General features: G+C 35.8%; 1 protein-coding gene across 1 annotated transcript; it reads right to left on the bottom strand.

Annotated features, from left to right (window-relative positions):
• Positions 1 to 280: 280 nt before the first annotated feature.
• Positions 281 to 9,810, bottom strand: LOC117115675 (rho-related protein racA-like). Its single transcript, XM_033259580.1, has 10 exons — positions 9,629 to 9,810; positions 8,587 to 8,791; positions 6,404 to 6,572; positions 6,037 to 6,170; positions 5,196 to 5,301; positions 4,043 to 4,230; positions 3,064 to 3,250; positions 2,527 to 2,757; positions 1,530 to 1,867; positions 281 to 525 (listed from the first exon to the last, which is right to left on the bottom strand). Exons 2-10 carry the CDS (start codon positions 8,767 to 8,769, stop codon positions 307 to 309), a joined length of 1,755 nt encoding a protein of 584 aa, XP_033115471.1. The 5' UTR covers positions 8,770 to 8,791; positions 9,629 to 9,810; the 3' UTR covers positions 281 to 306.
• Between the last annotated feature and the right edge of the window lie 4,960 nt (positions 9,811 to 14,770).

Raw genomic sequence — 14,770 nt, forward strand, 5'->3', positions numbered from 1 at the left:
TAAATCTTTATATATATATATATATATATATATATATATACATATATACATACATATATATATATATATATATTGATATTTTATACATATAATTAAAGATAATATTTACTCATTCTTTACACTTCTGTGAGTGCACTAAAGTGTGTTAACAGAGAGCCACATAATTGACATATCTTTTTCCGATATGACATGACTGCCAATCAATGCACTTTCAGAAAACCCTGTGTGTAGATTAGATGGGTACCCTTTACTTCTTGAAATTGGGTATCTTGCTGCCGACCACAGAAAGTATGAAGCGCAAGATTATCACATGAGTAAACATTTATCATTTTCACCAGATTTTGCAATCAGTTTTTCATATTCCTTTACTTCCTTCAGGTAATCTAGAGGTGGCCAGCGATTCTTTGTAACATATCCCATGTTCGCGTCACTTAGATTGCAAAAGTCTGGCTTCTCTTCAAACGCTGTGTAATTGCTCGAGATGAAGTGAAGACACCAGTCGGAGAGCTGTTGTGAATTATACAGCTAATAAGAAAATAAAGGGAAAAAAACACAGAATCAGTTAATAATCTAAAATTAACATAATATTACAAAATATTTTTTTAAAATTTAATTATTCTTTTAAAAATCTAGTTCCATATCCACATTATCAAATTTATTGTGACAAAAACATCTGATTTGCTTATATAGAGTACCACAGTTGTGTCGTCACAACGCCATGTAGCACCCACTATTGCCAACCAGACGTTGGTTACCGTTCATTATGCCTGAATGACTTCATAGGCTTTCTGGAATAGGCATTTTAAAATCTAATATTTTACCAATAAAATCTACTAAAAACACAAAAGCTCGCATTATATTAGTTATCGAACACACATTTAATCATCAATTAAAATTTACAAAGAAAAACTAAGATACAACATCTCAATAATTATGTTAGAAATTGGGATCAATGGTTTGTCAGTGGAGAAAATGGCATCCGGTTGAACACATGTTGCAACAATAGCAATGGAGTACTACCACATGGTATATAGAGGAACTCTGTAGTACTCTATATGTGTATATTACATCATCATGCCCATATATAGATGTGATATGACATCATCATACTCATACCGTATATGGGCAATTGATATAAATTGTGACATCATTAAATTTCCCCAAAGGGTATGTGACAATAACAAGCGATTTTCCCATATGTGTATATATCACCATGCCCATATATGGAAGTGATATGACATCATCATGTCCATATGGGTAACTGATACAAACATGTGACATAAATTGTGATGCCTTCAAATTTTCCTCTAAGGTTATTTTTTTTCCTATCTTAAAATGTTTGACATTAACCACTGTGAAATATCAGGAATAGATTTATGCCTTAACCAGACTATTAAAATTTTATTAAAAAAAAAAAAAACAGGTGATATGCCTAAGTATGGACATGATGACAGCACATCATCACCATATATAGGCACATCATGACTATATATAGGCATACAACAGTTAAAAAAAATTTTCAAAATTACTTGAGCTGTGTTCAGTAGTCCAATGACATCAATATCAGCACCTGCAATGCTATCTGCTGTGGCAACCTCTACTTCCTTGGTGATGTACAACTCGCATAAGTTCTTCAGACGAGGTTGGCAGAACCGATCACCAAGAATCATAATTCCAATAGAGTCTTTGCCTTCGATTGGTGAATGGTCCGTGTATAGGTACTCCAGAAGAGCAAGAAAATTCTCCAGAGTTGCATCTGTTATGGAAACTTCCCCAGAGTTGCCGTCAGCGTAGTTCCCGCTAAACATGGCCGACATGACTTCGCTTCTTGTTGCTAGAACTATCTTATGAGCAAACACGGTTGTACCTACATTTGAAAGATATGTGAATTTATAATTTGCGTTCATAGAAATACAGGGGTCCCAAGTTCGAAGAAATCCTTTTCGGGAGATCTGGTTAAATGAGCTTTCTAAACATAAATTTAATTTAATTTAATTTATTTTGCTGTGCATGGTGATACCAAACGGAACTGACTTCTGTAAAGTAGTTAAAACACAATCTACAAATTCATATTTTTTTTTGCTTGCTTCCGGGAATCCTTAGAGATTCTCAGGACTTCCCAGACACTTGGGATCTCCCAAAAACTTTTAATAAAGGCTGGAAAACCATGTGGGGGAGTCGCTTTTGTTGACAACACACTGACCATGCGGCAGGTAGTACTGGGCTACATGGTACCAGTAGCAGGTCTACAACCTTACGAACAGCTTCAACAACAAAAATAATAACAATACTAATATTTTTGAATATGAGTGAAGCCGATCAGTCAGTGCACCATACAACGGTCGTACAACTTTCGTCCGGCGAATCCAATTCCAAGAATTCAAATAAGCGATGCCGTCTGCTGATTGTCAGCGGCAGTCTGAACAATCTGTTGCAAGCGTGTCGCATTCTCTATAGAATCGCGTCGGTCAAAGACCGTCGGGTGTAATGAGTGCTTGGCTTAAGTAAAATCTGAAAGAAACATACCTTCTACATTGAACCTGATGTCAGACAATCCAGATTGGTTTAGAAAGATCTGCTTAGCTTGTTTACCCATCTCATCATTAAGGAAAGTTCCAATGCTTGGATTCAGAAATTCCTCATCATTCTCTATGTTCTTGATCACTTCTTCCAGTCTTGGTTCATCAAAAATCCTTGAAACTGCTTTCAATTTATCAAGCTCTTCCTGGGTTTCATTCTGCTCTAGGCATGGCAGTCCTGCAAAAATTATAATTTTTGAATTATCTCAAGAGAATCAAGAATCAACATTCAATTATTTATTGCCACAGAAAAGATTATCGGTTATTATTTGCCAAACAAGCAGCAAAAATGTACACAAGCAAATACAAAATGAACAAAGTTTCCCACCCTTACCAACCTACCCAAATCATATATTATTGGGGTTGGGGCGTTACCCTGCTAAGGTCCTATTGACCAGTAAACCCAGCAAACTATACTCATTATGTTGCCACTTTTCTGTTTATAATAAATAATCGTTCAGAGTCAGAGTTCAAAACAAAATACCTGAATAATAAAACTCAAGCAAATGCTTGAAAGACTTGTACGAAATGTCAGCGCTGATTGTGACAAACGTCTTCATAGACTTATCATCATTCTTTTCCTGTAATATTCCAGCGAGTCCTTGAATCTTCCCTTCATTAATGGCACTTGGCTGGAATGGCTTGTCTGAGTTGTTGACCTTTTTGTTATTCTGTTGAGCGAATAATTGACCTCATAATAAATGCATGCATTTAAAAGTGAATTTCTTCAAAATGGAAAAAAAAATAATAATATTCAAATAATTTAATCTGGTTACAATATACAAGAGTTATTTTTCAACTGAAAACATTCTGAGTTAATACTCATTACCATTAAATTAGTTTAGAAAAAAAAAAAAAAAACTTAACAGAAATATTAATACAGTATTAATAATAATTATCATCAATATTGGCCATTAACATCAGAACGATGATTGGTTTGACATCTGTACTGTTCTACTGAGATTCGCTTGGAGCATTCTGGTGCCTTTTTCCCTTATAATAATAATAACAAAAATAATACTAATAACATCAATAATATTTTTCAAAGCTTTTAATATACTGTACAGTGTACAGTCAAATCAAATTCAAATTCCACAGTCAGTGTTATTGTAGGCTTTGCCCAGTCAAAAATGGTAAAAATTATCATGAAATTTGTGTGTGTTTATTCAACCAAAATGCATTGAAGAATATTATTTTTCTGAAGCAGAAATGTGGCCTTTGTGGCAACACTGACAGCAATGTAAATTTGGCTTTAGCCCCACCCCTTGGATATCATTGCTAAAGTCCTACAAAACAACAGTGTACAACCGTATGTGCTTGTGGGACAACACATGTGTGTTTGTAGAAGAGGCGTGTCTTCCTGTCCCTGTTTTGATTGGTCAGTAGTTTAGTTTCATTGACTGTCTGAAAGGTCCATTGCATTTGGTCAATATAAAAAAAATAAGTGTATGTAAGTTACTTACGGTTGATGGGGCTTGCACAGCAAATACCCGAGCGAAGAACTTGGAAGCACAACACAACACCAGCTTATGGGCATCTATCTGCTGATCACCGACAAGGAACGTCACATCTGTGTGAATTGGTTCCTGGAGCGCATTCAACCAGTGTTCTCCGAACTGCGATGTTTTAATCTCAATCCATGGAGCTTGGCCTACGAATAAAGTAAAGATGTAACGTTAAGGTTCTGTACATATACAGGGTTGTAGCTGTAAGAAAACTAAGGGAGGGTTGTAGAACATTAAGGGTGAGTTGGTAATATTATTGGTAAACTCTAAATAGTAAGAATGGAATTTAAGGCTGGGCAAGGGGCTTTACGAAGGTGGATGGAGGGCTATGAAATTAGCTTTGGACTGGGTGGAAAAACTTTAAGGCTGGGTTGGCCCGCCCTGTAAGTAGCCATTTTGTGTCAAATCAAATTTTTGCATGGCCTTTGAATCTATCATTTAGAAAGTTGATAATCTACCTCATTACTATATATTTTATAAAACTATTTCATAATGCTCAGAAATTGATCCACAAAATTGTATTGATACTTCTTTTAATTATGCTAAGGCTCCTTAGACAGCTAATGGTTTTGAGTGCAGTGGGAAAAATATTTTCATGAGTTGAAAGACTGACTTCCATTCAATGAGATTGAGACTTTCATAATATTTCATCCAAAATAAAATTAGGCTTACATTTCTTCCCATCAGTAAAACACTTCAGTTCCAATTTTGGACAATATTTGATATTTTATGAAAACAATATTAGGTCCACCATCTTTAGAATGGAACAATCAATCATCTTTCAACCAATGAAAACACTGTATTAGATGAAGGCGTGTAATGGGAACAAACAAATGGAACAAAATTTTCCTGATGAGTGACAAAATAGTGTAAATAACCAATGTCAGGTCACACAAAATCTATTTAGGAGTGTTATAAAACACAAAACATCATGATAAAAATGGATTCGCTCAATCAAAGGTCATGCTTTAAAGGAACATGTGTCTACATATCCTCTGAATGTTTAAGAAAATGAATATTTCAATAACAATTTTTTTCATCCATACTCAAAATATTAGGCAAAAACAATACAATGAACAAAGCTGTTATATCTTATATCACCATCACTTACCAGCAGGGGGCATAACAGGAGGAAGGGGAACAGGCTTTGAATTTTTTCCTCGACCAAACAAAGACAATTTTTTAGTTTTCGTATTCTGTGTTACTGCAACATCTATCTGCAGGAAAATAAAGCAAATAATGTTTTAAAGAAATTTGTACATTGTTAACAGCTAATACTTTGCCTCTTTGTTTTATCAACAATTAAAAATGTTATTTTAGTACAACAAAACCAGTTTCTGAACTCTAGAAACAAGGTTGGCGCAAAACAGACCCAGTAGTAGAGGGGAGAGCATGGCAACATAGTGTCTTAAAGTCTATAAAATTTTACATGGTCTTGAGAATATTGATTGGCAGTAGCAGTTGGTAGTGAAGTTCAGTGGCGTATATAGGAGTCTTCAAATGGGAGGAGGGGCTGATGGGGCGAAGCTAGGGTTGGAAATCGCTGATTTTTAAAAATTTTTGACTACAGTACTTGAGCATGATATTTTTACTTGGATATTTTCAATAGGGGAACCAGGGGGCGCAAGCTTTTTTGGGAGAGGGCATGCTCCCCCGCGCTCCCCCCGCAGCCCCTGGTTATGCCACTGGTGATGTTGGTAGTGGAGATGAGTTGCTTGGTGCCTAAGATGCTTGAGTTCCAATCCCAGGGTCTGGGGTCTGATTCCTGTTACGGTTACAGTTATTTTTTTACGGTTATTTTTTTCCGATGACCAAAACAACTTCACTCCCTAAGACTTAGATTAAAATGAGCATCTTGTGTGTGAAGTTGGAACAGCAGTTAAGTAAAATACAGATACTGTAGTACTGTACAGTATTTTATAACATAAGCAATGGAGTAAAACATTACTTACTACATATTCAAATAGTTCTTTCAACCCATCCATGGTAAGGGCACTTGTCTCATGGTATGGCAGACCTAATTCCTTGGCCACATTTTTGCAATCCTTTTGTGGTATCAGGGAGGGAGGGTCAGATTTCCTCAAATCTATGTATCAAAATAAGATTAAATAGTGATTTAGTAGTGAGCAGATTTTTTAAAAGGTGGTCTCATGATGCATTCTATTCATACTGCTGAAATGCAAGTTTACAGAGGTGCACCATCTTTTGGAAGAGATGTTTAACCTCATAGTTTAGTATGCAATATGGTCTACAGTATGTTCACATTAAAGAACACAGTGTGCTCTTTGGATAAAAAGTAGGGGATGGAAAGAAACTTACCAATTTTATTACCAACCAGAACAATTGGTGTGGTTGGGCAATAATGCAAGATCTCTGGAACCCATTTTGAGCGAACATTAGCTAATGAAGCGCTGCTTACAACGCTAAAGCAAAGCAGAAAAACATCTGTTCCTGGATAGGATAATGGTCGCAATCTATCATAGTCCTCCTGCAAAAAAATCAATAGCGAGATGTTCGTATTATTGAAGTGGGCCTATAAATCTATATGTAAAACATGAAATTAAACATGAATGCATGAACTAAATTGACAGAATAAAAATTTGCTCTCCTAAATTTCCATTTAACATTTGTTTCCCTTCATCAGAATTATACCATTTGTAAAATTGAAAAATTGAATTGCTTAATTTGTTGGGCACAATTATTTATTCAAAAAATTAGGACAAAATAGTTTCTTCGTCAATGAACAGACGTAACAAAAATACTGCTCCTAAATTTATTCTATATCCTTTTCTTTTATAGACCTGGCTTTTAAGTGGCTGGCAACCAATATACAGATATTTGTAGTAAAAAGATGGTAAATCAGTAAAAAATCATTTGGTTTTTATGTGTTTCATGTGAAGTTACTTTTAAAGGAGCTATTCAATGTAAAGGTTGAACTTTCAAGGTTTTATACAGATTTTATGATGATGGAAATTTTGACAAACTCAAGCCTTCCTTCAATGGAACAGCACCATCGTTAATCTGTTTTGGGAAAATCACTGAGTCAAGGAAAGAAATTTTCTGCATGAAATCAAGCAGGAAGCCTCAGTTTCCTTTTGATGTTTAGGCAGGAAATCCTTAGCAATGACAGTAACTTGATGATGAAATAATGAAATGAAAATATCAATGAACTAAATTTTTATTTATATTATTGGTTTTATAACAGTTTAAAGGTAACTGTCTTAAGCAAATCCCATTAGTAAAAAAATTTCAGAAATAACATATTAGTAGAAGGCCTCAACATCACTGACATTAAGCCAAATAAAACCATTTGGTTTTAAATTATACTGTGTTTCAGTGCGATGTCCCACGAGATCTGCATGTTTAAATATGCATGACATTATTTAAAAAAACTATTACAAAATTTAGATTCTAACATAGGTGTTTTTAAATTATTTCTCTTGAATATATCCATTCAACTATGTAATTTTATACCATTTAAAGCACTACATGGTAACCGCAACATATAAAAGCAGGGCATGAATGATTTTTACTAACATGTTTTTAACCATAAAAAGTATGAAGTTTGTCTGTGGCCATCAGCATTCAATCAATATCTCACTTCAGCCATCTAACCTATTTTTATGCCGACTCCACTTTTATTGCTTTTTATTATCATAAGTTTCAATAAAAAATATGATAGGCGTGATGTTTTGCCCTACCTGACGTGTTATCGCGCTACAGTACTGTATACTCATTACACTCCTAAATACTTGGATTGATGCCAAGTTAGACCAATTTGCAGACGAGAGATTTTGTTTTAAAAAACCCCTCCCCCTAGTGGTCGTGGGCATGCTTCCCACCTCCCCCTGGAAAAATCCTTCCCTAGATGCTCAGAAATACATTGTTTAGGCTAGTATTTTTACAACTGAAAATAGGTTAAGAATCCAGCTGATTTTTCTTGAGAAGGCATGTCTCAATCACATGAGCCGAGTGCGTGGCGGTTGGTAGTGTGTTCTTTGATCTTATCCGACGACACGCTTTGTAAAAGAATTATATATTCAGTGTTGATGCAGCTAGTTTTATCTAATCTCATCGGAAAACTAGTAAAAGAGATTTTCAAATATTTACCGACCCTTATCAGAATTTATATCGAGGTTACTTAAAATATAAAGCCAAGCACCTCAACCAGGATGTGGTGCGCCACCATTTGTTTGAGTTTGAATGTCTAACGACAAAACCATCCTATTTTAAGCACTGTAATGATGGGTACAGTATTTAGCGAGAGAGCAACAAAGTTAGTTGTTTAAATTATATTGGCAATATTACATTATGAGCGAGATTTTGGTCCTCAAGTGTGCGGGAGTCTCATGCCAAATGCGTGAGCCTTTACGTGTATTCTTCCGAAAAAAATCTGCAAGTGATTTAGGTGGGAATCAAACCCATGATACCCAGAAAAATAGTCTGGTGTCATTACCACCAGACCACCAAGCTTGCGCTTAAAAAATATTTGTTTACACTACCTGTCCAGCTGTATCAAAGAATGCAATGCTGTAAGGCTTTCCTTTATGCATAATATTAGCTGCATAATTGTCAAAGACTGTTGGGACATATTCAGATGGAAAAGAGTTGGTGTTGTAACTAATAAGCATACAGCTTTTGCCGACTGCTCCATCACCAACCACTGTCACCTTGATACTCATCATTCTACCTCAGATTAACTGAATTCTGCAATTAAAGAACAGAAAGAACATAAATGCACAAAGGTAATAATAGAATTTTCTTTAGGTAGGACTACTAAAGTCGCTTAAACTATGTTGTGCCTATCCAGATTGTTAAGTTGGCCTGTACTGGGAACATAGCCTAGAAATCCGTCCGACTGGACATTGCAAAAAATAAGCGCTGATTTCCGCGTAGATTTTGCAGAAAATTAGGCTTATAACCAATGTGTTATGCATTAATTAAAATTGGGCACACCTATTTTCTTACAGTATCATTCGCGCAATTACTGTAAAATGTTTACAGTATATGGGTGTCAATATTAGGCAGACAAATATTATTATATTAATTTTTTACATTTTGTGTTTGAGTTAGGACTACAGAGGTATCCATTATTTTTTTAGTTGGTCTTTTTAGAGGGTTATAATAATAGACACATTTATGCAAATTAGGCTAGAGAAATGAGCCCACTGATTGTTCTGACTAATACATATGCAATTGCTTGTTGGCCACAGCAAAGGCAGACCTTTCAAATGAAATGAATTACTATAGCCTATTATATATTACGTAGGGGTAAAGTTATCATCACTGACTCTTGATTCCCATGCATGGTTGCTTATTGTAGACCTAGATGTGTACATATTAGGTAGGCCTAGGCTTAAAAGCACTATCCATATTATACTAGCTAGTACTGGCCTAGGCCTATCTATGGTCCCCTCCGTTGGTCGATATTCTCACTCTGCCCTGCATTACAGGCGACCTGGCATGTGTATCTTGCCATGAGATGGCCTAGGCCTAGCCCAAGGCAAGATCAACTCTCTGGTCTGGTGTCAAATTTAAGCTTACCTGAAGTAAAAAATGAATCATGTATTATATCTACGATTCGCCGAGCCTGGTACGTTTCGTCTTCTCACCACGTCCATCCTACTGTTGTATTTATACTTACTACACATGCGAGCTAAAGATAGCGATGCTGCAAAGCGACAGTGACACAAAAACTGGGTCTCGCCCATGATCTAAAAATAGCCATTACGTTTAACTACACTACGAAACGCCATTAATTTTGAGTATGCTAACTGTGCTCTACTGTTAAATCACTTAAAACTATATTATGAAATATTTCAACAATTTAAACTAATTATGTCTAAAGTTCTGTGAATATAAAAAACAGATTAATTTGGCTGTCACATTCATAATAACATTAAAAATTATGTATTTGCAGACCATGTTGTAAGGCCCGCCATTGCATTTAGTGAAGGTACGTCCGCCGATAGGTCATTTCTTAAATGTAATTAACTTTGGTTCGGTGTGTCATAATAACAATGGAAGTGTGATGTATGCGGCCAATGCCGCGAACACCGTACTCCTAACCTGAGACAACAGTCCCAACACAACAAAACATTAGCATTAAATAGTGGCCCACCGTAGCGCCGCCCTACAGTACCGACGAATAATACACACAGGACGTTTATGCGATTCCATTTTTTTTTTTCAAGTGGAACGACAAAATACATGCCCTTCCCAATCTGAAAGACTTGTTGCCAAAACTGGTTTCATGCATTTTAGCCTACATAGGCCTATATATTTTTCACAATGACACATTTTTTTCATTTTTTAAAATTTACTATCTATTATTCATTTATTTTCTCTCTTTTCTGTTTCAAAATAATCAAGCATAGTTTCCAATTTTAAAGCCTATTCACCACCTACATGTTTTTTAAACAATGAAATTCTTTATAATTAGGAACATGCACGTACTCCCTACATTTTTTTCAACATAAAAACATAAATAGTCAGGCTCTTGTACACCGACAAGTCTAAGAACGGCTACCATCAGATTAGTGGAGTGATGGCATTGTTGCAAAGATCTGTCGATGGTCGAAGAGAAGCACGACTTAATTATTAAATCGAAACAGCCATTGGCAGCATATTCACCGCAGTGCCGTGCAACACCAAAAATATCAGTTTTCTGTGAAGAAAATGAATAATAGTCGTAATGAAGATTACGGAAGCCCGTTAGTGCCACCAGTGAATTAAAATTTCAGATCCGTTAACTGGCGGCCGTCAGATAATTAAGTGGCGGCCGCCACATAATTATCTGGCGGCCGCCACTTATTTATGGGTACCCAGGTTGCGGTATAGCATTATCTCGATGTAGAACGGGCCATTAAAGCGCATGATTGGTCCTAGTATTAAATACGGTAGCATTTATAAGCATCGTAGTAGGCCTAGCTCGTCATTTTAGCTACTAGCTTGTAATAACTTATAATAGCAGTCATATAGCCATTTCACAAAAATATATCTATATCTTTGCTCTAGCACATCAACTGTATTGTATGTTCTATATTTGCTGTTTATGTCATTGTGATATTGTCTGTTTTATAGCTGGGTTAAATATTAAAGGGCATTAAATAGTGCCCATACTAGTAGCTGGTCACCAGGAATGTAGGTAAGAATGGCCCCGGAAAAAATGGCCCCAGAAAAAATGGCCCCGGAAAAAATGGCCCCAGAAAAAATGGCCCCGGTAAAAATGGCCCCATATGACAGGTAGGTAAAAATGGCCCGAAAAATTCGGTAATAGAAATGATATATATATTTTTTAATCTTCAAATATTTAAATACTGTATAAGCAAGAATTGAATCAAGAAATAAAAAATGGCCCTCAATTATAAAATTAAAGAGAAAAAAAAAAAATAAACAAATGTTGTAAAATACCTTGTAGCAAAAATTTAATTAATAAATCAACATAAAGAATACATATTTGAGAACTAAAATAAATTAGTTTTTAGCTCCTATGAGTAGCTCTGGGAGTAGGTCTAAGTATTTTTCTTTACCGTTTACAATTTATATATATAAAAGTCTGAAAACATGTCTAAATATACCTAAAGATTAGGATCAGAAATTACTGCGTATTTTTTTAAAGATACAGTGCATTCTTCAAGACCCATCTAATTCCAGAATACTCTTTCAAGATGTAACACTGTTCAATCTACTAACACAAAATTAACCCTTTAATCCAAAGACCACCCTAAATTTCCAGGTCTCAAAATTGGTCTCATTTCGATACACTGGCGAGCAGGTAAAACGCCCTTTGACATTTCCCAATCCTATCCTGAACGTGTTTTGATGATTTGAGACCACTTGACAGAACATCAAGACAGATTAACGAGTCGGCGACTTTAAATTCACTTTCATTCCAAGACCCAAAAACGGTACATGTGGTTTTGCATGGATTAAATCGGAGACCATAATTAGAGATATATAATATAGAACTATTTTACTGTTACAATTATTTTTGTTTTGCCTTTTAAATTATTGAAATAAAAAAAAAATAAGAGAGCTATATTTATTTGCATAATTAGATTTTGAAGGCCAGTCGATGTGAGACTAATTAGTAATAAGTCACCCGCGTAGCAGAAGACATTGCAAGTTTCATTTACAATAACTATACCACACTCCATTGCATTTAAACCAGAAACCACATCTTTATAGAAAATAAAAAGATAAAGATAAACCTTGCCTTGTACAATTACTAATTAAAATTGTATGGTCCATGTGGTTGTTCAATTTAACATACACAGAAAGGTTGGTGTACCAATAATGTAGGCATCGCCACCATTCATCAGATATGGTATTATTTAACTGTTCAAGAAGTACATCATAAGGTATTCCATCGAAGACACCTTCTGCATAAAGTGAGCCTTGATTTACACTATAGTTAATCACAACTTTGGCCCTTGTGGCGGCCATAGTAGTTCCTCTCTAATTAACGAATTCGAATTGTAATGGATCAAGTTAGACATTAGTATACTATTAATTTAAGAATCTAAATTCTAAAATCTTAAATTGTGTTTGAGACAATAATGGGGTGGTAATTAATTGGTATAAAATGGTCATCATTAGCCTTTTTAATAATAAGTACAATTACACCGTCATAGAAGTTACTATACAATACCGGATTTAATACAAATATTAAAGGATTCGATAATATTTCAGAAAGATTAGAATTAAAGCAGTGTTTAAGGTGACTGTAACACCTTCAGAGGATGGTGCAAACTTAGCGTTCGTTTGATACACCTTAATGATTGATTCACTGTTAAAAAGGGGAGAATGTAACAATTTCCTGAGATAAATCTTTATATTACTTTAATACAATGTGTTCGACGCTTCGGTATTTTGAACACTTTTTGATTTATTAGTGTCTCAACTTTAGATTCATAATATTTAGTAAGTACATCATATAGAGAAATGATCGTGATTATAGTGTTAACATTTCTTTTACAATCATTAACGGCTTTCCAAAAACAAATGGGATTCCTGTGTATATGCAAGTCTATTTAATGTGTTATACTTTTTCGAAGCAACATTATTAACCGCGAATCTACACATTCTTCTGAGTAGACTTCCTTTGCCAATTTATAACATAAAAACACATGACCGGACCTGATCCTGTTCACTGGATCTAAATAGTAGTCATTGTTCCACTAATGTACCGTACCTTTTTGTGACGCCGACTGGGGCAGTGTTGTTCTGGTTTCGACAATTTTACCGAATCATGTATGCTGTTAGCAGATTTAATATTGCCGGGGAAAGTAGACATATCAAAATCATTGAAGCAGTTTCAAAATTTGTTTAAACATTTTTAAATAACTCTTGATTTCCCAGTCGCATTTAAGATACACACGTGACCGAACGATATTTTTATTTGATATGTTATAATAACTGTCCGTATAAAGGCTTAATTGCGTAAGCAATGAGAAATGGTAAGCGATCGAGACCTTTATTGCCCTCGCGAGAGGTGCATAATATTGCAATAGCGCCAGTGTGTGTTTGTGTGTGTCTGTGGTTTGTGTCTTTTTCCAGGCTCATAACTAAAAACTACTGGACAGATATACTTCGGCAAGGTCAGCCTTCCCTTCGTTTCCACCCTATTCTAGATCCAGATGACACGGAACAAGAGGTGTTGCGTTATGGAGAGTAATGTGTGACTGGAAATGGTCTGCCAGTTGGTTGTTACCATGCGCCAGTGATGTTGGAGTACAGCAAGATGAAACTATTTATGTAATGCATGAATAAAGTTCGGGGTTTGTCGGTTTGTGAAATGATTATTTTAAGTGCTCCCTCCATGCATAAGTGTAAGCTAAATTTGATTGAGCGAAGATATGGTGACAACTATTACGAAGTTCCCTCTTTTCAAGAGGTGATGCAAATGCTTTGTGCGGTGCGGTGGCCCGCGGTACTCATTTTCACAAAATACACTCAGCTGGTTAACTAACAATAGGCCTATGCAAATTTACATGAAAACCCGGTAAGAAAGGTGCAATCACGTCTGTACTGTAGCGTGGGGGTGGGGCTAGCCTACTGATGTACTGTGTATAGCAGGGGACGATGAAGCATAATACGACTAGGCCTAGGCCTAAGTAGACAGTGCAATTTTATGTGATAGAAAGTACACTTTCGAAAAAAATAAATTAAAATAAGAAAAAAATTAACTAGGGCCTAAGAATAATTCAGTTGCAGACGTACCTTGTTTAAGTATTATATGCTAACTATGCGGCTCTTGTAGCCCTAGCTAGACAAGGCACTCATGTGCAAAGCAGTGGTGTTTGTTTATCCATGAAAAAAGCACGCCGGGAAAGTTTGCTTTACCAGGAAAAGGTTACGTAATCTAGCTTATGACGTATGCATGCTAACTATAGCGTGAGTGTAACGTCACCAAAAAATAAATATTTTCTATTATAACCAAAATATTAATAACTACAAGGTTTGTGGGCGTAAATTCCCTTAATACAAATTAAGGGTACCAGCATCTCCTTGCCATACAAATTACAGCTCTTATTGACGTCTCAGTCGAGCAGTGGCGTAGAAAAATATTTTTCATTGGGGGGGGGGGGGATGATTGGCGTGTTAACCAGTGTCGTAACAGGCGTGGAGGGGGGGGGGGGAAACTGCCCCTCCCCTGCCGGGTTTTCCCGGGCGGCCCAAGCC

This window comes from Anneissia japonica, unplaced genomic scaffold (genome assembly GCF_011630105.1).
Source record: "Anneissia japonica isolate Jap-2015-1 unplaced genomic scaffold, ASM1163010v1 scaffold288026_len309160_cov177, whole genome shotgun sequence".
Classification (NCBI taxonomy): Eukaryota; Metazoa; Echinodermata; class Crinoidea; order Comatulida; family Comatulidae; genus Anneissia; species Anneissia japonica.